We start from the raw sequence: 26471 nt of genomic DNA, 5'->3' as shown, positions 1-26471 counted from the left end.
AAAGAGCTTCCTGCAGGATTTCCTCATATTACTTAACTCCGTAGTCCACCATGGCGGCCGATTTTTTCCCCTTGGCTTTCCTCTAGGGCAAGCAGCTTTCAGTGAAATGTTGAAGGCCTTAGTAATCCGCTCCACTGCGTGTTCGATATCTTGCACAGTGCTCATATTTGTCTCCGGCATTTCCGGTATCATCGAATTGAACGATTCCCTATACCTATTCCAATCAGCTTTCCTAACATTTGGCGGAAATATGGTCTTTGAAGTACGAACAGCCAATCTGAAACTGATGTAGCGATGATCTGAGAAGCTATGTTCCCTCAAAACTTGCCACTCAGATATCTTATCATTCAGTTCCGGAGAGGTCAACGTTACGTCCAAAACCTCTTGTCTGTTCCTGGTGACGAAGGTTGGTGCATCTCCCTTATTGCAAACTACCAGGTTAGTACGCAAAATAAACTCTATTAGCGAATCTCCCCTTGCATTAGTATCACTACTTCCCCAAATACTATGATGTGCATTTGCATCGCATCCCATAATGAGTTTTGTCTTTGTTTTTAGTGACTCCTCAACTAAGGTCTTAACGGCACAGGGTGGCATCTCCCTATCATGTCCCATGTAGACCGAAGATACCCAATATTTGCATGTGGATATCTCTAGACTGGCTACGACAGTGTCTGCATTGCTCAATGAAGGAAGCAGAAACAAGTTTAGTTCGTTTTTAGCAATTATACATGCTCGATTTATATCGGTACCGGTATTATGCAAAAGTTTGAAACTCGGAGTGCTTAATTCACAGATCTTGTTCTTATATATGTATGGTTCTTGAATAAGAACTATATCTATGTCTCCTTTCATCAGGAGAACTTTTAAGGCAGCACAAGCGGCCTTACAATGGTGAAGATTTATCTGGAGGAACCGTAGAACCATCCAAATTTTCAACCACCGTCACATCAGCCGCTTCAATTGAGTCATCAAGGGCTTCCTCTTCACAGATCTCGGTGACTCTCGCAACAATCCGCGGTTCAGTTTTGGTGAGGCTTGAGCCTGTAGAAACTTCCCTCATATGATTTTCGCCATAGTCTGCAGGTTTTATGTCTCCTTCGGCTTCGCTAGGAGATTTTTCCACTGCTGACTCTACCGGAGGCTTGTCCGTTTCGGAATCCTTTGGCTGATCGCTTTTGTATACCTTCATATGGATATCATGAAAGCCATAACTTACGCGTCCTTGGGTATGGGCTAGATGTGGCAGCGACTCTATGTTTAATATAAACACCGCATGCCGTCTTGGCCCATCCACCTCATCCAAACGACCAACCTTCCAATCGGCGGTTGGAAGATCTGGGTTACATTCTTTTAGTCTCTCTAGTATTGACTCAGGATCAGGAGGGTTTGCCGGTATCCATGCATGTGCTCTAGGTTTAGCCGGTATGTCTTTTTTATCGACTAACTCCAAAGCGGCTCCTTCCCAAACTTCACCAATTAGCATCAATGCAGCTTTAAAGCAATCCATAGACCTCTGGTCTGCAAAAGCTATTAACTTATATCGTCCTTGATACCATCCAGCATCTTGCCGTCGAGGACTTGGTCCGGGAAACTTTTTTCGCACCTCTGAGTAGACACCAGACATCGCGTTCTCAATTTCCCCCCATTTTTGCCTTGGAATCATACCGTCCAATGCTCCTTTATTAATAATAGCCATCACAAGGCTGTCTTTTGCAACTGAGGCAAACGATCTTTGATCCCGTTTAGAGGATGGCAGCTCATCCGGTGATCGTTCCCTTTTTCCAGCTTCAAGAATTCCTTGAGCCCATTTTAAGGAATCGCTTTGCTTAGCCGACAACGTGCTTGGGTCGACTGATCCTAATTTCTTTAGGATAAACAAAGCATTTCTTCTTTCCTTGAATCTCTTTCGAGAGGGATTGCCTCCTTTTGATGTCGTCACCTTAGAAAAGGTTCGACTTGCCAAAGTGTCACCGCCAGTCGACCCGTCTACAGGTCGACTAATTGGGCCTGACTCTTGGTCGATGCCCAAATTTATAACTTCAGTCGTTACCCGTCCACTGGGCCCTGAAGTTAGCAACCCAGTGGATGACTTTGAATTTCGCTGCATGGTGGTTTATTATTTCCACCACACGTGAAATTCGTAATAAGTACTTATTACGATGAAATACTCCGCTATTAAAAAACACGTCCGTTCAGTTCGACGGTTGAAGAATTAAAGGTCACTTTGAGAATCTGTGAGAAAGATAACTCAACACTTGCACTGGAAAAATATAGTTTTGAGTTATCTTTCCCAATATCTCAGTGGGAAAAAAATATAATTTCACATATTCATGAGTTTAACTTGATGAGGCCTGATGAAGTTGATACTTTTTTGTAGTTATTGAGCACCGTGGCACGTAATCGTAATAAGGCAGGACTGGCACTTTGAGAATCTGTGAGAAAGATAACTCAACACTTGCACTGGAAAAATATAGTTTTGAGTTATCTTTCCCAATATCTCAGTGGGAAAAAAATATAATTTCACATATTCATGAGTTTAACTTGATGAGGCCTGATGAAGTTGATACTTTTTTGTAGTTATTGAGCACCGTGGCACGTAATCGTAATAAGGCTGGACTCGAACCCATCACCATGGTTACAGTACACTAATAGAAAAAGTTTCGTTATATTAACGAAATGTGTCGTTGAAAGTCAGACAATGAAACAAATTCGTTAATACAACGAATTTTTTCGTTAATATAACGAATTTTCTGTCAATCAATGTAACGTTTAGTACTATTAACGAATATTTTCATTATATTAATGAAAATGTCGTTGGCTGACTTTTAATGAAATTTTCTTTGTGTGTAGGCCATGCTAACCAAAAGACCATGACTTCTTAATCTTAACAGTGAAAATAGGCATTGCTTTGCAAAAATGAGCGTAGATAAAGTACCTTTTGAAAATTACCTTCGCGAAGGGGATTTAGTATGATTTCTTTTATACTATTTATCATCCCTGCTCTATTATCTATATATTGCGAAACTTCATACGTTCATTGCTATTGACTATGTTGGCCAAAGAAATTTACACAAGCCCTCATCCCAAAGCGTTATGTGTGGCACATTCATTGAATGTGCTGCAGTTAAAAAGTTATCGCTAATCGTTTATGATCATGTAATTAACAACTTTTCAAAGCCTTGTTAATAAGACTTTTGTTGGCCATTTAAAATCTTTTGTTTGCATTGGAAAACACACAGTTCTTGGAAACCATTCAACATGACCAAAATACCAATTGGCAAACAATCTGTGGTTGTTCTTTTGTTATTGATCCATTTAGCTGTAGTTTCTGGGTCAATAAGGAACAAGCGTTTTCTCATATTCCCTCAGGGAGCACCCACAAGGCATCAGGTTAGTACACAAGGCCAGTTGTAGTTAAAATAACTTGGAGCACTGTTACATCACATTGACAGTTTATTGGTGGCATTGGTATACCTGTGGATTTGGAATATGAATCTTTGACAAGTGGCTATGTGCTGAAAGCTATGTATTGGCTACCCTATAATGAGACACATTTCCGAGAAAATCCTTATTTGCCAGAGTATAAAAATACCTTGACCAATGTCAATAATCGTCAATTTGCCAACCAATATCGGGTGAAACGTTCCACATTACGTTGGGATATCTATGATATTATGATCGAACGCTTGAACAGGTATTTGGAGTTGCTACATATTGGGATCATGGAATTTTAACGAGTTTTTTTTTTCTTTTACAGTTATGGTTACAAGGGACAGGAGTGTGTAATGAAAGCCATATGTGAAGCAAATGCATTAACTTTCATCAGGCGTTATGATGTTTTCGGTGAATTGATGCACATATTATTCAGGTAAAGATACGATAGACATGTGAACAGAGAATGAAGCCGCCGAGTCGCACCGCCGATTTCAGTCGCCGCCGATCATTTTTCGCCAGTCGACGCCGCCGCCGCCGAATATGTCGACTCATCTCGACTCAAATTTAGCCGCCAATTAATCAAAAATATCGATTTAAATCAGAAAAATTTATATATAATTGTCGTATTTTTTCCAAAATTTTGAACACAACCAATCATTTAAGCTGCTATAATAATTTAGCAAAAATTTAGCTCAGAAATTTTTAACGAAAAGTAAATTTGTTTGTAAGATAGGTTGTACAACTAAACTCATTACCATTCAATTAACTTTAAATTGATTTTATAATGGATAATCGTCCGCCGCCGAGTGAACAAATTTGTATCGGCTCAGCCGCCAAGCCGCCGCCGCCGGAGGTAAAAATGGGTCGGCTTCATTCTCTGTTCGGATAACATCAAATTGATTTTATTACGGATAATTGTCCGCCGTCGATAAGACAAATTTATATTATTTTTATTTCAACCGTCGAACGGAACGGACGTGTTTTTTAATAGCGGATAAAATCATCGTAGTAAGTACCTACTACGAATTTCAAGTGTGGTGGGATATTAGGCCACCATGCAGAGAAATTCAAAGACATCCACTGGGTTGCTAACTTCAGGGCCCAGTGGACGGGTATCGACTGAAGTTATAAATTTGGGCAATGACCAAGAGTTAGGCCCAATTAGTCGACCTGTAGACGGGTCGACAGGTGGCGACAATTTGACAAGTCGGACCTTTTCCAAGGTAACGGCATCAAAAGGAGGTAATCCCTCACGAAAGAGATTCAAAGAACGCAGAAATGCTTTGTTTATCCTAAAGAAATTAGGATCAGTCGACCCAAGCACGTTGTCGGCTAAACAAAGCGATTCCTTAAAATGGGCTCAAGGAATTCTTGAGGCTGGAAAAAGGGAACGATCACCGGATGAGCTGCCATCCTCCAAAAGGGATCAACGATCGTTTGCCTCAGTTGCTAAAGACAGCCTTGTGATGGCTATCATAAATAAAGGAGCATTGGACGGTATGGTTCCAAAGCAAAAATGGGGGGAAATTGAGAATGCTTTGTCTGGCGTCTACTCACAGGTGCTGGAAAAGTTTCCCGGCCCAGATCCTCGACACCAAGAGGCTGGTTGGTATCAAGGAAGATTTAAGCTAGTCGCATTTGAGGACCAGAGGTCTATAGAATGTTTTAAAGCTGCTCTGATACTAATTGGTGAAGTTTGGGAAGGAGCTGCTCTAGAGTTAGTCGAGAAGAAAGACATACCGGCTAGACCAAGAACACATGCGTGGATACCTGCAAACCCTCCTGACCCTGAATCTATTTTAAATAGACTGAAACAATGCAATCCAGATCTTCCAACAGCTGATTGGAAGGTTGGCCGTTTGGATGAAGTGGATGGGCCAAGACGGCATGCAGTGTTTATATTGAACACTCAGTCTTTGCCACATCTAGCAAAGTCCCAGGGCCGTGTATGTTATGGCTTTCATTATATCCAAATGAAGGTTTATAAAAACAATCAGCTAAAGGATTCAGAAATGGACAAGCCTCTGTCTGAATCAGAAGTAAGCGGATCCTCTTGCGAAGTCGAGGGGGATACCAAGACATTTGAAGACATGGATAGATACCGTATGCGTGAGGAGGCTTCTACTGCCTCAGAACTCACCAAAGTTGAACCTATGGTTATTGCGAGAGTCACCGATATCTCTGAAGAGGACATTCTTGATGACTCGATTGAAGCGGCTGATGTGACGGTTGTTGAAAATCTCGATGGTCCTACGGATCCTCCAGATAAATCTTCATCATTGTAAGGCTGCATGTGCTGCCTTAAAAGTTCTCCTGATGAAAGGGGACATAGATATAGTTCTTATTCAAGAACCATATGTTTATAAAAACAAAATATGTGAATTAAGTACTCCGGGGTTCAAACTATTGCAGTATACTGGTAATGATGTAAATCGAGCCTGTATAATTGCTAAAAACGAGCTCAATTTGTTTCTGCTTCCTTCAATGTGCAATACAGACACTGTCGTTGCAAGTTTAGAAATAGCCAAATACAAATATTGGGTATCTTCGGTCTACATGGGACATGACAGGGAGATGCCTCCATATGCCGTTAAGACCTTAGTGGAGGAGTCACTGAAAACAAAGACGAAACTCATTATGGGATGCGATGCGAATGCACATCATAGTATATGGGGAAGTAGTGATACTAATGCAAGGGGAGAGTCGCTAATAGAGTTTATTTTGCGTACTAATCTTGTAGTTTGCAACATGGGAGATGTCCCAACCTTTGTCACTAAAAACAGGCAAGAAGTTTTGGACATCACCTTGGCCTCGCAAGAACTGAATGAAATGATATCTGAGTGGCAGGTTTTAAGTGAATACAGCTTCTCAGATCATCGCTACATCAGTTTCAAATTTGATGTTCATATCACCAAGATCATATTTCCGCCAAATGTTAGGAAAGCTGACTGGAATAGGTATAGGGAATCGTTCAATATGATGATACCGGAAATAACAGAGACAAATATGAGAAATGTGCAAGATATCGAACACGCAGTGGAGCGGATTACTAAGGCCTTCAACATCTCACTGAAAGCTGCATGCCCTAGAGGAAAGCCAAGGGGGAAACATCGACCACCATGGTGGTCTACGGAATTAAGTAATATAAGGAAATCCTGCAGGAAGCTCTTTAACAAGGCAAAGTCCACCAGAGCCCCTGAGGACTGGGACGCTTACAAGAAGAATCTGAGAGGATACAAGCGAGAATTGAGAAAGGCTCAGCATAACTCTTGGAATGATTACTGCAGCAGTATTGAGAATACGTCCGAGGCTTCCAGACTACGGAAGGTTCTAGCATCCACCAACTCCGCTCCAGGTTTCATTAAAACATCGGAGGGCAATTGGACAACGTCCAGTGAGGAGACGCTGGAGGTACTATTGGACACACATTTTCCTGGAAATCAGACGGTTGAACCATGTACTGGCGGTGCCACAGTTGCTCAGCGGTCGTTTCCTGTCGAGGAAATTGTATCGGAAACTAGAATAAGATGGGCGCTAAATAGCTTTGGACCATTCAAATCCCCTGGACCTGATGGAATTACTCCGGCGGAGTTACAAGCTGTAACTGACAAAATTATCCCCTGGTTGTCGGTGATATATAAAGGATGTATCAACTTATCATATATCCCAAGAAAGTGGAGGGAAACAAAAGTCGTTTTCATACCTAAAGCGGGAAAAGCCTCTCACTCGAGGGCGAAGGATTTCCGACCAATCAGCTTATCCTCATTCCTACTTAAGACTCTGGAGAGGATGATAGATATTTATCTTAGAACTAGCATCGATTCAAGTTTGTTCTCGAAACGACAGCATGCATACTCGAAGGGCAGGTCTACTGAGACCGCACTACATGAACTAGTCAGCTTTATTGAAAGCTCACTATCTGTCAAAGAATACACAATCGTGGCGTTTCTAGACATCGAAGGGGCGTTCAATAATGTCCATCCGAGCTCGATATTAAATGGACTGACAACTCTGAATGTTGATCCATGTATACTCAGGCTGTTAGACGAACTGCTAATGAAGAGACGTATTTCAGCCACACTAGGACAAGCAAACATACAAAAGTATGTGAACAGAGGCACTCCCCAAGGAGGAGTTCTATCACCTCTTCTTTGGAATGTTGCTATAAACAACCTTCTGGTTTCCCTAGAAAAAGAAAGGATAAAAGTGGTGGCATACGCAGATGATGTGGCGCTAGCAGTCAGGGGAAAATTCCCATCCACAATCAGAGATATTATACAGAGAGCTCTCCGGATGACTGAGAAATGGGCGAAAGATAATGGTCTTGGTGTAAATCCAGCAAAGACAGAACTAGTCATGTACTGCAAAGATCGTAAAACTCCCACGGTTAGGCCCATTTCCTTAGGGGGTACTGAAATTCCCTTTGGTGAGTGTGCAAAATACCTTGGCGTTATTTTGGACAGGAAGCTGAATTTTAGGCTTAATATTGAAGAGAGGGCGAGAAAAGCCACGGTAGCTTTGTACTCGTGCAAAAAGGCAATAGGGAAAAAGTGGGGACTAAAACCAAAAATTGTGCATTGGCTATACACTGCAGTAGTTAGACCTATAATGCTATATGGTGTTGTAGTCTGGTGGCCGGCACTTCAGAAACCGACTTGTTTAGATAAAGTTCAGCGTATGGCGAGCTTATGTATCTCAGGCGCATTTAGTAAGACAGGAACAGACTCCCTTAATGTCATGCTACATCTATTGCCTTTAGACATTTTGGCCAAACAGTCAGCTGCAACAACGGCTGTGCGGTTGCGCGAGCTATCGCTGTGGTCGGAAAAAATGTACGGTCATAGTTCGGTCCTCAAAGTAATGCCAGATGTGCCTAACGTAGTGGATTACACCCTGGCAAAACCACTTTTCGACAAAAAGTTTGAAACTCTAATTCCCAACAGTGAGGCGTGGTGTACACAGACCCCGGGGAATAAAAGATATATAGATTTCTACACTGATGGCTCCAAATTGAATGGACAAGTGGGGTTCGGAGTATATTCTAAAGATCTGGAAATTCGAATAGCGAAAAGATTACCTAATCACTGTAGTGTTTTTCAGGCTGAAATATTAGCAATAAGAGAGGTGGCGAATTGGCTGAGAAGTAATGTTCCAACAAATATTGGCATTAATATATACTCAGACAGTCAACCTGCAATAAAATCCTTGGACTCTGTGTTCCTCAACTCGAAAACGGCCATCGACTGCCGCAAATCTCTCAATGAGATGGCTGAGCAGTACAATATTCACCTAATATGGGTGCCTGGCCATAGGAACATACCGGGGAACTGCGAAGCGGATGAGTTGGCAAGGCTAGGGACTACCTTACATATTCCAGGGGAACTAGAATTTGTTGGTATGCCCCTAGCTACCTGCAAGCTCATGCTGCGTGAGAAGGCTGTTATGATGGCAAATGTTCGATGGGAGAATTGCAAGGGTTGCAACGACACCAAGCAAATATGGCCCCATTTCAACTTAAACCGCACACTAGATATGCTAATGTTCTCGAGACGTCAGATATCACTCCTGATATCTGCTATAACGGGTCGCTGCCTGATAGGCGATTTTGCAAAAACTATTGGCGCGAAGCATAATGACTATTGTATGAGCTGTCATGATGCGGAGGAAAAAGAATCAATTAAACACCTCTTGTGTGAGTGTCCTGCATTTTGTGTAAAGCGCAAGCAACTTTTAGGAGCATATAGCTTCAGATTACTGGCGGATCTGGAAAACGTTAACTTAAGCAGTCTGCTAATATTTTTGGAACAATCTGGTTGGTTCAACAAAGAAAAATAATCAAGAAGGTTCAGCGGTTAAAACTAGAAGTGCCCATATGTAATAGGTACTTTTAGTTAATGTGATATCACAATGGACTGAATAGTCTAAGTGAGCCTGAATCTTAATCGGGCTGCCACTTTAACCTAACCTAACCTATATCGGCTTAGCCATCAAGCCGCCGCCGCCGGAGGCAAAAAATTAGTATTAGCCGCCGCCGACAAAAATGGGTCGGCTTCACTCTCTGCATGTGAAATGTACAGTGATGCCAACACACAGATTAAATATCCATCCCCCAAGGGGGGGGGGGGGGGTATGTGGCTTCTCCACACATGTTCCAATAAGTAATGTTACCTAGCGATTGTAATCAGAATGAAAACGTCGACATTTCGAATCTTTTCTCTAAAATATGGAAAAGTTGGCTTGTTGGGTATTTAAAAAAGTTTCATAATATGAAAAACTCGACATCTCAAAATTTTAGTCCGTTATTTGATATTCAAAAATTAAAAAAAAACCCGACTCGCACTGAAAAAACAGTGAACCTACCAGGAAGAAAACATTTAGTTAATTTTAGAAAATTTTTAATAATTTTAGAAAATTTTAACTAAACAGTATTACAAACGCTGACATCACATAATTATTTTTTTCCAATTGTTAAAGAAAATTTTGTAGTTTCAAAGAAAAAATTGCAATGTCTTTAGTGACATACGAAGTTCATGATGGACGACTTTGTAGTAAAATTTACAAATTTAAAGAAATAATGAACTATTTGGAGAGAAGAACGAATTTAGTAAAACTTTTTACTTCATTTGTGTATAAATTTTTCCCGTTTTTTAGTTCATTTAACTAACGTACGGAAAAAATTATTAGAGTAAACGAGACTTTCTCCATATATAATAATTCCATGAACTAAACCAATGTTAAATTGGCTTTAGTGAAATAGAGAGTTCACTTTTCTTTGAGTGCGACATGTCATATTTTTCCATGATTTTCCATGAATGCCAATAGTTTCTCTTGGGTTTTTTTGTTTTAATTTGACATTCCAAATTTCGACTCTTGACATTCGACATTTGAAACTTTACTATAATTCGAAAGTAGATTTTTCGACTTTCAAAATTTTCCATAATTGGAAAGTCGATATTTTAGTTTTAAACAAATTCGACATTTTTATACCCACCGCAAAACTTATTTAAAACTATTCAAAAGTTTTAAATAAGTTTAATTTTGTATACCCACCACCATAGAATGGTGATGGGGGTATAATAAGTTTGTCATTCCATTTGTAACACATCCTGAAATTTGGTACAGATTCGTCTATTCTATTCGAAGATGGGCAGTATCGGTCCAGGTTTTGATATATTCCGCATATAAACCGACTTCCCGAATTGGGATCTTTGCCTTATAAAAACCGTAGTTTTTATCCAATTTGCCTGAAATTGGAAATCTAGAGGTATTTTAGGACCATAAAAAGATGTGCTGAAAACGGTGAGTATCGGTCCCTGTTTTGACCGATACTCACCGTTTAAATGTTTTGATACTTTCAAAACATTTAACCCCCTAATGCCCAATCCCGCCTATAGGCGGTAGTAAAACACACCTTAGGACAACAAAAATGGGTAAAATAAAAAGAAAACTTATTTAAAACTATTCAAGAGGCTTTACAGCATATACTGAATTTTAGCGTATAATTTTTTATACCAACCACCATAGAATTGTGACGGGGGTATAATAGGTTTGTCATTCCGTTTGTAACACATCGAAATATTGATTTCCGACTATATAAAGTAAATTGGAAATCTGGAGGTATTTTATGACCATAAAGAGGTGTGCCAAAAATGGTGAATATCGGTCCATGTTTTGGTATAGCCCCCATATAGACCGATCTCCCGATTTTATTTCTTGGGCTTCTAGTTTTTCTCCAATTTGCCTGAAATTGAAAATCTATAGGTATTTTAGAACTATAAAGAGGTGTGTCAAAAATAGTGAGTATCAGTCCATGTTTTGGTATAGCCCCCGTTTAGACCGATCTCCCGAATTTACTTCTTGGGCTTTTAGAATCCGTAGTTTTTATTCAATTTGCCTGAAATTGGAAATCTAGAGGTATGTTAGGACTACAAAGAGGTGTTCCGAAAATGGTGAGTGTCGGTCCATGTTTTGGTATAGCCCCCATATAGACCGATCTCAAGATTTTACTTCTTGGGCTTATAGAAACCGTAGTTTTTATCCAATTTGCCTGAAATTGGAAATCTAGAAGTAGTGTAGGCATTAGCGTAGCTAGACAATTTTCCTAGGGGGGCTATAGCCCCCCTAGCTAAAAATTTATAGACTGAACTTATAGGTTCAATTATTGTTTTATTTCATAAAAACAGAATAAAACAAGTAAGGAAAGTCTAAAGTCGGGCGGGGCCGACTATATTATACCCTGCACCACTTTGTGGATCTAAATTTTCGATACCATATCACATCCGTCAAATGTGTTGGGGCTATATATAAAGGTTTGTCCCAAATACATACATTTAAATATCACTCGATCTGGACAGAATTTGATAGACTTCTACAAAATCTATAGACTCAAAATTTAAGTCGGCTAATGCACTAGGGTGGAACACAATGTTAGTACAAACCAGTAAGGAAAGTCTAAAGTCGGGCGGGGCCGACTATATTATACCCTGCACCACTTTGTAGTTCTAAATTTTCGATACCATATCACATCCGTCAAATGTGTTGGGGCTATATATAAAGGTTTGTAACAAATACATACATTTAAATATCACTCGATCTGGACAGAATTTGATAGACTTCTACAAAATCTATAGACTCAAAATTTAAGTCGGCTAATGCACTAGGGTGGAACACAATGTTAGTAAAAAAATATTGGAAACATTTAAATCTGGAGCAATTTTAAGAAAACTTCGCAAAAGTTTATTTATGATTTATCGCTCGATATATATGCATTAGAAGTTTAGGAAAATTAGAGTCATTTTTACAACTTTTCGACTAAGCAGTGGCGATTTTACAAGGAAAATTTTGGTATTTTGACCATTTTTGTCGAAATCAGAAAAACATATATATGGGAGATATATCTAAATCTGAACCGATTTCAACCAAATTTGGCACGCATAGCTACAATGCTAATTCTACTCCCTGTGTAAAATTTCAACTAAATCGGAGTTAAAAATTGGCCTCTACGGTCATATGAGTGTAAATCGGGCGAAAGCTATATATGAGAGATATATCTAAATCTGAACCGATTTCAACCAAATTTGGCACGCATAGCTACAATGCTAATTCTACTCCCTGTGTAAAATTTCAACTAAATCGGAGTTATGAGTGTAAATCGGGCGAAAGCTATATATGAGAGATATATCTAAATCTGAACCGATTTCAACCAAATTTGGCACGCATAGCTACAATGCTAATTCTACTCCCTGTGTAAAATTTCAACTAAATCGGAGTTAAAAATTGGCCTCTACGGTCATATGAGTGTAAATCGGGCGAAAGCTATATATGAGAGATATATCTAAATCTGAACCGATTTCAACCAAATTTGGCACGCATAGCTATAATGCTAATTCTACTCCCTGTGCAAAATTTCAACTAAATCGGAGCAAAAATTGGCCTCTGTGGTCATATGAGTCTAAATCGGGCGAAAGCTATATATGGGAGCTATATCTAAATCTGAACCGATTTCAACCAAATTTGGCACGCATAGCTATAATGCTAATTCTACTCCCTGTGCAAAATTTCAACTAAATCGGAGCAAAAAATTGGCCTCTGTGGGCAAATGAGTGTAAATCGGGCGAAAGCTATATATGGGAGCTATATCTAAATCTGAACCGATTTGGCTGATATTTTGCATGTTTTTCGAGACTCATAAAATATTCGGATGTACGGAATTTGAGGAAGATCGGTTGATATACACGCCAATTATGACCAGATCGGTGAAAAATATATATGGCAGCTATATCTAAATCTGAACCGATTTTTTCCGAAATCAATAGGGATCGTCTTTGAGCCGAAACAGGACCCTATACCAAATTTTAGGACAATCGGACTAAAACTGCGAGCTGTACTTTGCACACAAAAATACATCAACAGACAGACAGACAGACGGACAGACAGACAGACAGACGGACATCGCTAAATAGACTCAGAATTTAATTCTAAGACGATCGGTATACTAAACGATGGGTCTCAGACTTTTCCTTCTTGGCGTTACATACAAATGCACAAACTTATTATACCCTGTACCACAGTAGTGGTGAAGGGTATAAAAATCGATAATTTTTGAAAATATTCAAACAAGCGTTAGAATGCATTAAAAATCATACAAAAATATAAAAATTATTATAAATTAATGTTTCTTGGAGCTCGAGGTCTTTATAAATATTTATATAATTTTAACAAAAGGTCGACCAAAAATCAAATAAAAAACGAATAAATAAAAATTATTTATTTGGGAAAATATCACACAATTTTGTAATTCACATTCAAAACTCTGAATTCGGATCACACCGTAAGAAGTGATGCAAATTTATTGCAACGGCTGTTGAAACGTTGGGCATTCATTATATGACGAGTTCCTATTACATTCATCTCTTCTCCGCCAATTTTGCACCACTTCCGGACCCAAAAAGAACATTTTCACTTCTTTTTTTGGCGGCGCTTTTTTGCAGCATTATTAAGATATTAATTTATGAAAGAATAGTTTTAATACCAATTACTATTTATACCCTTCACCACTACTGTGGTACAGGGTATTATAAGTTTGTGCATTTGTATGTAACGCCAAGAAGGAAAAGTCTGAGACCCATCGTTTAGTATACCGATCGTCTTAGAATTAAATTCTGAGTCGATTTAGCGATGTCCGTCTGTCTGTCTGTCTGTCTGTCTGTCTGTCCGTCTGTCTGTCTGTTGATGTATTTTTGTGTGCAAAGTACAGCTCGCAGTTTTAGTCCGATTGTCCTAAAATTTGGTATAGGGTCCTGTTTCGGCTCAAAGACGATCCCTATTGATTTTGGAAAAAATCGGTTCAGATTTAGATATAGCTGTCATATATATTTTTCACCGATCTGGTCATAATTGGCGTGTATATCAACCGATCTTCCTCAAATTCCGCACATCCGAATATTTTATGAGTCTCAAAAAACTTGCAAAATATCAGCCAAATCGGTTCAGATTTAGATATAGCTCCCATATATAGCTTTCGCCCGATTTACACTCATTTGCCCACAGAGGCCAATTTTTTGCTCCGATTTAGTTGAAATTTTGCACAGGGAGTAGAATTAGCATTGTAGCTATGCGTGTCAAATTTGGTTGAAATCGGTTCAGATTTAGATATAGCTCCCATATATAGCTTTCGCCCGATTTACACTCAAATGACCACAGAGGCCAATTTTTAACTCCGATTTAGTTGAAATTTTGTACAGGGAGTATAATTAGCATTGTAGCTATGCGTGCCAAATTTGGTTGAAATCGGTTCAGATTTAGATATAGCTCCCATATATATGTTTTTCTGATTTCGACAAAAATGGTCAAAATACCAACATTTTCCTTGTAAAATCGCCACTGCTTAGTCGAAAAGTTGTAAAAATGACTCTAATTTTCCAAAACTTCTAATGCATATATATCGAGCGATAAATCATAAATAAACTTTTGCGAAGTTTTCTTAAAATTGCTCCAGATTTAAATGTTTCCCATATTTATACCCTTCACCACTACTGTGGTACAGGGTATTATAAGTTTGTGCATTTGTATGTAACGCCAAGAAGGAAAAGTCTGAGACCCATCGTTTAGTATACCGATCGTCTTAGAATTAAATTCTGAGTCGATTTAGCGATGTCCGTCTGTCTGTCTGTCTGTCTGTCTGTCTGTCTGTCTGTTGATGTATTTTTGTGTGCAAAGTACAGCTCGCAGTTTTAGTCCGATTGTCCTAAAATTTGGTATAGGGTCCTGTTTCGGCTCAAAGACGATCCCTATTGATTTTGGAAAAAATCGGTTCAGATTTAGATATAGCTGTCATATATATTTTTCACCGATCTGGTCATAATTGGCGTGTATATAAACCGATCTTCCTCAAATTCCGTACATCCGAATATTTTATGAGTCTCAAAAAACTTGCAAAATATCAGCCAAATCGGTTCAGATTTAGATATAGCTCCCATATATAGCTTTCGCCCGATTTACACTCATTTGCCCACAGAGGCCAATTTTTTGCCCCGATTTAGTTGAAATTTTGCACAGGGAGTAGAATTAGCATTGTAGCTATGCGTGTCAAATTTGGTTGAAATCGGTTCAGATTTAGATATAGCTCCCATATATAGCTTTCGCCCGATTTACACTCAAATGACCACAGAGGCCAATTTTTAACTCCGATTTAGTTGAAATTTTGTACAGGGAGTATAATTAGCATTGTAGCTATGCGTGCCAAATTTGGTTGAAATCGGTTCAGATTTAGATATATCTCTCATATATAGCTTTCGCCCGATTTACACTCATATGACCGTAGAGGCCAATTTTTAACTCCGATTTAGTTGAAATTTTACACAGGGAGTAGAATTAGCATTGTAGCTATGCGTGCCAAATTTGGTTGAAATCGGTTCAGATTTAGATATATCTCTCATATATCCCTTTCCGACCTATAGCCGATCCACGTGATAGATTTTCCTAAATTTTTGAATTCTGTTATTTATGTGTACATAGAACAATTTAAATTATTAAGTTTGTTCAGTTTGATCCTGTATCCTGTTTTTTCAGGATACGTACAATTGTTGCAGTCCGGTAAATTCCGGTAAAAGTCCGGACGTAAAAATATCAAAAAACACAAAATAATCACGAAGTTACTGTTTGCATACAATATTTAAAATGTTTTCTTATTGAAAACACTTATTTGATGAAATATTCCACAATTTAAAAAATTTTAATATATTTGCAAACTTACATCTTCCACTCATTTTTACAAATGCGCAAAGTACGTTGCTGAAACTACAAAATTAATATGAAAAGCAAATATTTATAACGGTTCTTCACATTCTTAGACAAAGAGAGAGCATACACAATTATTTTTTTGCCGCTCTTATCGCAGTACGTCATATATTAAAGAAATTATAGAGACTTAAAGTTACCCGCACAATTGTGCGTACACGGTCGGAAAGGGATATAGCTTTCGCCCGATTTACACTCATAACTCCGATTTAGTTGAAATTTTACACAGGGAGTAGAATTAGCATTGTAGCTATGCGTGCCAAATTTGGTTGAAATCGGTTCAGATTTAGATATATCTCTCATATATAGCTTTCGCCCGATTTACACTCATATGACCGTAGAGGCCAATTTTTAACTCCGATTTAGTTGAAATTTTACACAGGGAGTAGAATTAGCATTGTTGCTATGCGTGCCAAATTTGGTTGAAATCGGTTCAGATTTAGATATATCTCCCATATATATGTTTTTCTGATTTCGACAAAAATGGTCAAAATACCAAAATTTTCCTTGTAAAATCGCCACTGCTTAGTCGAAAAGTTGTAAAAATGACTCTAATTTTCCAAAACTTCTAATGCATATATATCGAGCGATAAATCATAAATAAACTTTTGAGAAGTTTTCTTAAAATTGCTCCAGATTTAAATGTTTCCCATATTTATACGCTTCACCACTACTGTGGTACAGGGTATTATAAGTTTGTGCATTTGTATGTAACGCCAAGAAGGAAAAGTCTGAGACCCATCGTTTAGTATACCGATCGTCTTAGAATTAAATTCTGAGTCGATTTAGCGATGTCCGTCTGTCTGTCTGTCTGTTGATGTATTTTTGTGTGCAAAGTACAGCTCGCAGTTTTAGTCCGATTGTCCTAAACTTTGGTATAGGGTCCTGTTTCGGCTCAAAGACGATCCCTATTGATTTTGGAAAAAATCGGTTCAGATTTAGATATAGCTGTCATATATATTTTTCACCGATCTGGTCATAATTGGCGTGTATATCAACCGATCTTCCTCAAATTCCGTACATCCGAATATTTTATGAGTCTCAAAAAACTTGCAAAATATCAGCCAAATCGGTTCAGATTTAGATATAGCTCCCATATATAGCTTTCGCCCGATTTACACTCATTTGCCCACAGAGGCCAATTTTTTGCCCCGATTTAGTTGAAATTTTGCACAGGGAGTAGAATTAGCATTGTAGCTATGCGTGTCAAATTTGGTTGAAATCGGTTCAGATTTAGATATAGCTCCCATATATAGCTTTCGCCCGATTTACACTCAAATGACCACAGAGGCCAATTTTTAACTCCGATTTAGTTGAAATTTTGTACAGGGAGTATAATTAGCATTGTAGCTATGCGTGCCAAATTTGGTTGAAATCGGTTCAGATTTAGATATATCTCTCATATATAGCTTTCGCCCGATTTACACTCATATGACCGTAGAGGCCAATTTTTAACTCCGATTTAGTTGAAATTTTACACAGGGAGTAGAATTAGCATTGTTGCTATGCGTGCCAAATTTGGTTGAAATCGGTTCAGATTTAGATATAGCTCCCATATATATGTTTTTCTGATTTCGACAAAAATGGTCAAAATACCAACATTTTCCTTGTAAAATCGCCACTGCTTAGTCGAAAAGTTGTAAAAATGACTCTAATTTTCCAAAACTTCTAATGCATATATATCGAGCGATAAATCATAAATAAACTTTTGCGAAGTTTTCTTAAAATTGCTCCAGATTTAAATGTTTCCCATATTTTTTTACTAACATTATGTTCCACCCTAGTGCATTAGCCGACTTAATTTGTGAGTCTATAGATTTTGTAGAAGTCTATCAAATTCTGTCCAGATCGAGTGATATTTAAATGTATGTATTTGGGACAAACCTTTATATATAGCCCCAACACATTTGACGGATGTGATATTGTATCGAAAATTTAGATCTACAAAGTGGTGCAGGGTATAATATAGTCGGCCCCGCCCGACTTTAGACTTTCCTTACTGGTTTTTAATTAAGATGACTAAACCAGACTAAACAATATAATAAAGGAGCTTTACATCCTGTTTCTGTATGTCGAGTGAGCTCTGTCGATCGACTAAAATGGAAACAAACAGCTGAATTTATAACCAAAAAACAGCTGTTTCTATGCATTTCAGTCGATTGATTGAACTCGTTCGACATATTAAAAGAAACAGGCTGTTAGTTACTCAACTAAACCATAAGTTCAATCACAGCTCTATTTCATAAATATCAGACTTCAAACATTGCCATCGGCAACTGCTACCACAACCCAAGTTATTCGATTGTGCATGAAAGTCTTTAGCGGAACTTTGTGCGGTTGTATATACTTGTTTAATTTTTATAAAAATGTAAAATCGTAAATAGGTTTTCAATTTCTGGGGGGGCTAAATTTTTTCTGGGGGGGTCTAAGCCCCCTCCCCAGAGCCTTCCTACGCTTATGATTGTAGGACCATAAAGAGGTGCGCCAAAAATGGTGAGTATCGGTTAATGTTTTAGTATAGTCCCCACACGCTCACAAAAAATCGCTTCTGTAACATATACTCCCAAACATATTTTGCTTCAAGCATATACATTTTTGGGTATTGCCCAAACATTTATATGTTTGATCTCTTCCAATATATAATATGTTTGAAAGCATATTGGTCTAAACAATATATGTTTGGGTAGTCTAAGTTCCAAACATTTTGTATTTTTGCATCCAAATTCAATAATGTTGTCTTCCAAAAAACAATATGTTATTATGTGAACATATAATATGTTTGGAAGCATTTTGCACCCAAAAATATTATATGCTTAAAAAAAATTCTCCCAAACAATATTGTGCTCAAAATTTTATTTATTTATTTATATATTTACAATCATAATGAATTATGAAAATAAATAGGTAATATAGGTGCTAACAACATAGGTTTTCGACCTGAATGCTCAAAATTTTGTTTCTGCCCAATTGTATATTCCCCCACATCTTTCTCACTTCCACGAGATTTTTTAGTTCTTAGCACCTTTTTCGTAATACAAACATTGTAGAAGAAATTATTCAATTGTATGATTTTTTTTTTTATTTTAATTTTACCTTTTGCCGAACGGGGATTCGAACAGCGGACCACGCAGTTTGTAAGGATCAAAGAAGTAGCTGATCAATTGCCCAAGGAAAAATAAAATGTTAATTTTGTAATAACAAGCAACAACCACCAACTTAATTCAATATCGCTCCCCGTTAAATAGCGCTCCAAGCTACTAAACACATATATGTTTATAGGCTATTTCTAAATTAATATATGTTTGCATCCAAGCATATTATATTTAAAAATATTTTATGTACCAAACATAATATGTTCTAACATATTAACATATATGTCCCAAACATGTTATGCTAGTTTATGAACATTATATGCTTGCACTCAAAAATATTGTGTTTAAAAATTTGTTTTCCAAACATATAATGTTTATAGCCAAACATATGAAAAACAATCTTTTTCATCCGTGCATGTAGACCGATCTTCCAATCTTGTAGAAACCTAGTTGTTGTCCAATTTACCTGAAATTTAGAAGTATTTTAGGACCATAGAGAGCTATCCCGAAAACGGTGAGTATCGGCTCATGCCTTAGTATAGCCCCCCCTAAAACCGATCTCCCGATTTAACTGCTTGGATTTCTAGAAACCGTAGTTTTGATCCGATTTGCTTGAAATTGTAAATATACTAGTATTTTAGACTCACAAACACGTGTATCGGATTTAGTTTTTATCGGTCCATTTGGTAGACCGATTTCACTTTTTGAGGGTATAGAAGGTGCACTGATCATGAAAATTGCTTGAAACTGAACGTAAAATTTACAGATTTTACTTCTCATAGTCATTTAAAAAATGGTTATGAAAATCTGCAAATTTTAGATATCAAATCAAGGCGTTATTTCATAATTTTATTGTACACGTACAAGAGATGTTAATGATTCCTCTAAAACTCAAACAAAAATGGTTCTTATAAATCCAGAATCTGATATAGTCTTCATAGGTAAAATCTTTAAATTTATCTTCGGGAATTGTACTAATTGAACTGCTCTGCTTTGGATAATATCTGTAATCAAAACCCCCTGAAATTTCAAAGGCAACTATAATAGTTGATTCATGGTGGTCAGGTTTGGCCTGTCGCAAACAGTGACTTTTGCGACATTCGTTTACGACGGTATAATACGTATGTCGCAAAACCTAATTTGAAATTAAAGAAATTGTGAATATTTTTTAATATAATTTAGTTAAGCTCCCCGATAAAAGGTATGCAAAAAATGCTTTATATTGTATTTATTCAGAAACAAGTAAGTAAAGTAGAAAGTCGGGCGGGGCCGACTATATCATTCCCTAAACCACCATTACAGAATTAGTAATCATAAGCATTTGTGGGGTAACATATAGGTCTGGGAGATAAACCGCAGTTGCATATTTAAGACAAGTAAATACGGCCGTAAGTTCGGCCAGGCCGAATCTTATGTACCCTCCACCATGGATTGCGTAGGAACTTCTACTAAAGGCTGTCATCCACAATCGAATTACTTGGGTTGCGATAACACTTGCCGATGGCAAGGTATCGTAAAACTTTTTAACACTGTCTTCTAAATTGTAAGTTAGCCCATACGGGGTATATATTAAACAAAAAAAGGCCGATTAAATACGTATATAATCTAGTTTGACAAAATTTTCTATAGAAATAAAATTTTGACAAAATTTTCTATAGAAATGAAACCTTGACAAAATTTTCTATAGAAATAAAATTTTGACAAAATTTTCTATAGAAATAAAAATTTGACAAAATTTTCTATAGAAATAAAAACTTGACAAAATTTTCTATAGAAATAAAATGTTGACAAAATTTTCTATGGAAGTAAAATGTTGACAAAATTTTCTATAGCAATACAATTTTGACAAAAATTTCTATAGAAATAAAATGTTGACAAAATTTTGTATAGAAATGAAATTTTGACAAAATTTTGTATAGAAATAAAATGTTGACAAAATTTTCTACAGAAATAAATTTTTTACAAAATTTTCTATAGAAATAAAATTTTGACAAACATTTCTATAGAAATAAACTTTTGACAAAACTTTCTATAGAAATGAAATTTTAACAAAACTTTCTATAGTAATAAAATTTGACAAAATTTTCTATGGAAATAAAGTTTTGGTAGATTACAAAATTTTCTATAGAAATAAAATTTTGACAAAATTTTCTATGGAAATAAAATTTTGACAAACATTTGTATATAAATAAACTTTTGACAAAACTTTCTATAGAAATGAAATTTTGACAAAACTTTCTATAGTAATAAAATTTGACAAAATTTTCTATGGAAATAAAGTTTTGGTAGATTATTTTTGGCGATATGGACCAATTTTTGTGTAATAAGTCATCGGCTATATATAACTAAAGACCGATATGGACCAATTTTTACATGGCTGTTAGAGGCCATATATTGAGAAAATGTACCAAATTTCAACCGTATCGGATGACGTTTGCTCCTCCAAGAGGTTCCGGACGTCAAATCTGGGGACGGTTTATATGGGAACTATATATAATTATGGACCGATATGGACCAATTTTTGCATGGTTGTTAGAGACCATATACTAACACCATGTACCAAATTTCAACTGGATCGGATGAATTTTGCTCTTCCAAGAGGCTCCGGAGGTCAAATCTGGGGATCGGTTTATATGGGGGCTATATATAATTATGGACCGATATGGACCAATTTTTGCATGGTTATTAGAGGCCGTAAACTAACATCAGGTACCAAATTTCAACCGGATCGGATGAATTTTGCCCCTCCAAGAGGCTCCGGAGGTCAAATCTGGGGATCGGTTTATATGGGGGCTATATATAATTATGGACCGATATGGACCAATTCTTGCATGGTTGTTAAAAACCGTATACTAAGACCACGTACTAAATTTCAACCGGATCGGATGAATTTTGCTCCTCCAAGAGGCTCCGGTGGTCAAATCTGGGGATCGGTTTATATGGGAGCTATATATAATTATGGACCGATATGGACCAATTTTTGCATGGTTGTTAGAGGGCGTATACTAACATCAGGTACCAAATTTCAACCGGATCGGATGAATTTTGCCCCTCCAAAAGTCTCCGGAGGTCAAATCTGGGGATCGGTTTATATGGGGGCTATATATAATTATGGACCGATATGGACCAATTTTTGCATGGTTGTTAGAGACCATATACTAACATCAGGTACCAAATTTCAATCGGATCGGATGAATTTTGCCCCTCCAAGAGGCTCCGGAGGTCAAATCTGGGGATCGGTTTATATGGGGGCTATATATAATTATGGACCGATATGGACCAATTTTTGTATGGTTGTTAGATACCGTATACTAAGACCACGTACCAAATTTCAACCGGATCGGACGAATTTTGCTGCTCCGGGAGGCTCCCCAAACCAAATTTGGGGATCGGTTTATATGGGGGCTACACGTAAACGTGGTCCGATATGGCCCATTTTCAATACCATCCGACCTACATCAATAACAACTACTTGTGCCAAGTATCAAGTCGATAGCTTGTTTCGTTCGGAAGTTAGCGTGATTTCCACAGACGGACGGACAGCCGGACAGACGGACAGACGGACAGACGGACAGACGGACGGACGGACGGACATGCTTAGATCGACTCAGAATTTCACCACGACCCAGAATATATATACTTTATGGGGTCTTAGAGCAATATTTCGATGTGTTACAAACGGAATGACAAAGTTAATATACCCCCATCCTATGGTGGAGGGTATAAAAATTAAGGGGTGCCTATGGGTGCTTTGTGTCTATGGGTGCTTTGTATCAATCTGACTATTGGTCATAGTCAATGTTGCCAGGGAAAATGTTCGGTTAACCTACAAGGACAAAAAAAAAGTTCTAAGTACTTTATTATGTTAAAACATGAATATGCAACGTATATAACTTAGAATATAAATTTGTATTACCACCACGGTTGCCACAGTTGGTAGAATTCTACCCAAATTAGTAATCTTTTTTGTTAAATCTCTTTAAAAATAACATTTTGGAAAAAGTTTCTATAAACAAATTTTTGTGAGAAATTTTTCTATAGAAATAAAATTTTGACAATAAATTCTATAGAAATAAAATTTTGAGAAAAAATTCCACAGAAATAAAATTTTGAGAAAATTTTTTATAGAAATAATATTTTGAAAAAATTTCTATAGAAATACAATTTTGACAAAATGTTCTATAGAAATAAAATGTTGACAAAATTTTCTACAGGAATAAAGTTTACCACACATTGTTAAAGATCAAGCCTTGCCGGCTTCTAATTTCCTCCTCTAGAGCCAACAAAATGTAAAAATTCTTACAAATTGTGTTGAGTGAAAATGTCCTACCTTGTGGCCCTACGTCCCTACAAGACGCTAAATATTAGAAAAACCCTACTTATAGGGAATTTCCCCTACTTATAGCAACACTGGCTGTGTTGATATTGCGCCTACGGAGCTAGTATGCCACTAATATTGAGCCCATTATTAAAAAAGAGAAAATCGTTAAATTAGTGTGGGTAATAAATACAAATTTGTAAAAATCGAGCAATATTCTTATGTAAGAGCTACAAGTACGTATAAGTACGATCGGCTAGTACATCAAAATTTGAAATTTGTGTAACATTGGTTAATAAATAAGAGTACTATGACCAAATTTGGGAAAATCGAGCGATGCATATATATTTTGCGGGTTTGATTAATATCACAAAAGGTTACCTTGTGCAAGATTTGAGTAAGATCAGTTAAGAAATGAGGCCTGTATGGTCAAACATAAGGTTATTAGGGGAGAATTTTCAAAATCGGGTGATACATATATGGGAGCTATATCTACATCTGAACCGATTTCGATGAAATTTTGCACATATAGTTAGTACTATAGAGGACTGGATCTAGCCAACTTGTAGTAAGATCGGTTAATAAATAAGGGTTCTATGGCCAAATTTGGGAAAATCGGGCTATACATATATATGGGAGCTATATCTAAATCGGAACCGATTTCGATGATTTTTTGCACATATAGTTGGTGCTATAGAAGACTACATTTAGCCAAATTTGGGTAAGATCGGTTGATAAATAAGGGTTTTATGGCCAAATTTAGAAAAATCGGGCGGTACATATATATGGGAGCTATAGCTAAATCTGAACCGATTTCGATGATTTTTTGCACATATAGTTAGTGCTATAGAAGATTACATTTAGCCAACTTTGAGTAAGATCGGTTGATAAATAAAGGTTTTGTGGCCAAATTTGAGAAAATCGGGCGATACATATATATGGGAGCTATATCTAAATCTGAACCGATTTGGATGAAATTTTGCAGACTTGAAGGGCGTTGAAAAAGATTACCTTTTGCCAAATTTGGTGACGATCCGTTTGAAAAAAAGCGCAACGTGACCCCATTTGTCGAAATCGGGCGATACATATATATGGGAGCTCTATCTAAATTTCATCCGATTTCTTCCAAATTCAATAGCGTTCGTCCTTGTGCCTAAAAAACTCCCTGTACCAAATTTCATCAAAATCGGTTAATAATTGCGACCGGAATCCTGTGAACAGCAAATACATGGACAGACGGACGGACACCAAGCGCTAGATCGACTCAGGAGGTGATTCTGAGTCGATCGGTATATATTTTATGGGGTCTAAAATCAATATTTCTGGTAGGCACATTTTTTGGCCGATCAAACTTATTATACCCTGACCACTATGTGGTTTAGGGTATAAAAAAAGTGATATAAAATTCTCTCTTAACAGCAGTAATTTGTGAAAGGTTAACCATGAGCGAGTACCGACCGTCACGTTTACTGCACCACCGAGTAGTTTATAGTAATTTTGGCTTCGAGTTTCCAATTGAAGTAACATAACTATATAAGTTTTTTAAGCCCGTTAATAATTTTACAAACATTCCTGAGAATTGAAACTTCTTCGCACGTATCATCATCTTGGATTATCATTCGCTGCCTATCTGAAGGGTCTGAAGTATTTGGATTTTGCGACGTTTGCTACTTTTTCTACATTTACGACGTGTATGTGACGTTTACGGCTTTTACAACTTTACGACAGTCGCAAACCTTAATAGTTTTATACAGACCATCTCTGATGGTGGTGAGTATTTAAGATTCGGCCCGGCCGAACTTACTTCTGTATATACTTGTTTCTTGCTTATGCGTCGAATATTTAATCAGCTGGCGAAAAATGGGGCATTAGAGGCTTTTTCTTACTCGTATTTTTGTTTAAATTTCACACTGTTCTATATTTTCAGCCCATCTACATCGCAGGATTTGGACAATGAACTAAGTCAAAATTTCAAGGTTGCCGAAAAACTGGGTACTTCCCATGGTGACTGTAATATATTTGATTGTAATTTTTCAATACTTAATGTCATATCGAAAATAATTAAAGTAACTTAATGGAGTATCGATGGCATCGCTACAAGCTTCAATAAAATGGTTATGATATTTTAAAAAAGGGTAATGTTTGAGGAGATGTAATATAAAGGGTGATTCTTTTGAGGTTAGGATTTTCATGCATTAGTATTTGACAGATCACGTGGGATTTCAGACATGGTGTCAAAGAGAAAGATGCTCAGTATGCTTTGACATTTCATCATGAATAGACTTACTAACGAGCCACAACGTCGAATTTTCAGTGAATGGGCCCTAGATAAGTTGGCAGAAAATCCGCTTTTTTATCGACAAATTTTGTTCAGCGATGAGGCTCATTTCTGGTTGAATGGCTACGTAAATAAGCAAAATTGCCGCATTTGGAGTGAAGAGCAACCAGAAGCCGTTCAAGAACTGCCCATGCATCCCGAAAAATGCACTGTTTGGTGTGGTTTGTACGCTGGTGGAATCATTGGACCGTATTTTTTCAAAGATGCTGTTGGACGCAACGTTACGGTGAATGGCGATCGCTATCGTTCGATGCTAACAAACTTTTTGTTGCCAAAAATGGAAGAACTGAACTTGGTTGACATGTGGTTTCAACAAGATGGCGCTACATGCCACACAGCTCGCGATTCTATGGCCATTTTGAGGGAAAACTTCGGAGAACAATTCATCTCAAGAAATGGACCGGTAAGTTGGCCACCAAGATCATGCGATTTGACGCCTTTAGACTATTTTTTGTGGGGCTACGTCAAGTCTAAAGTCTACAGAAAT

General features: G+C 37.4%; 1 protein-coding gene across 1 annotated transcript; it reads left to right on the top strand.

Annotated features, from left to right (window-relative positions):
- Positions 1-3149: 3149 nt before the first annotated feature.
- Positions 3150-25785, top strand: LOC142234889 (uncharacterized). The gene is made up of 4 exons (XM_075306095.1): positions 3150-3393; positions 3456-3697; positions 3761-3871; positions 25574-25785. Exons 1-4 carry the CDS (start codon positions 3262-3264, stop codon positions 25719-25721), a joined length of 633 nt encoding a protein of 210 aa, XP_075162210.1. The 5' UTR covers positions 3150-3261; the 3' UTR covers positions 25722-25785.
- The last annotated feature ends 686 nt before the right edge of the window (positions 25786-26471 follow it).

Source organism: Haematobia irritans, chromosome 4, assembly GCF_050003625.1.
Source record: "Haematobia irritans isolate KBUSLIRL chromosome 4, ASM5000362v1, whole genome shotgun sequence".
Classification (NCBI taxonomy): Eukaryota; Metazoa; Arthropoda; class Insecta; order Diptera; family Muscidae; genus Haematobia; species Haematobia irritans.
This window is presented reverse-complemented; position numbering and strand designations above follow the sequence as displayed.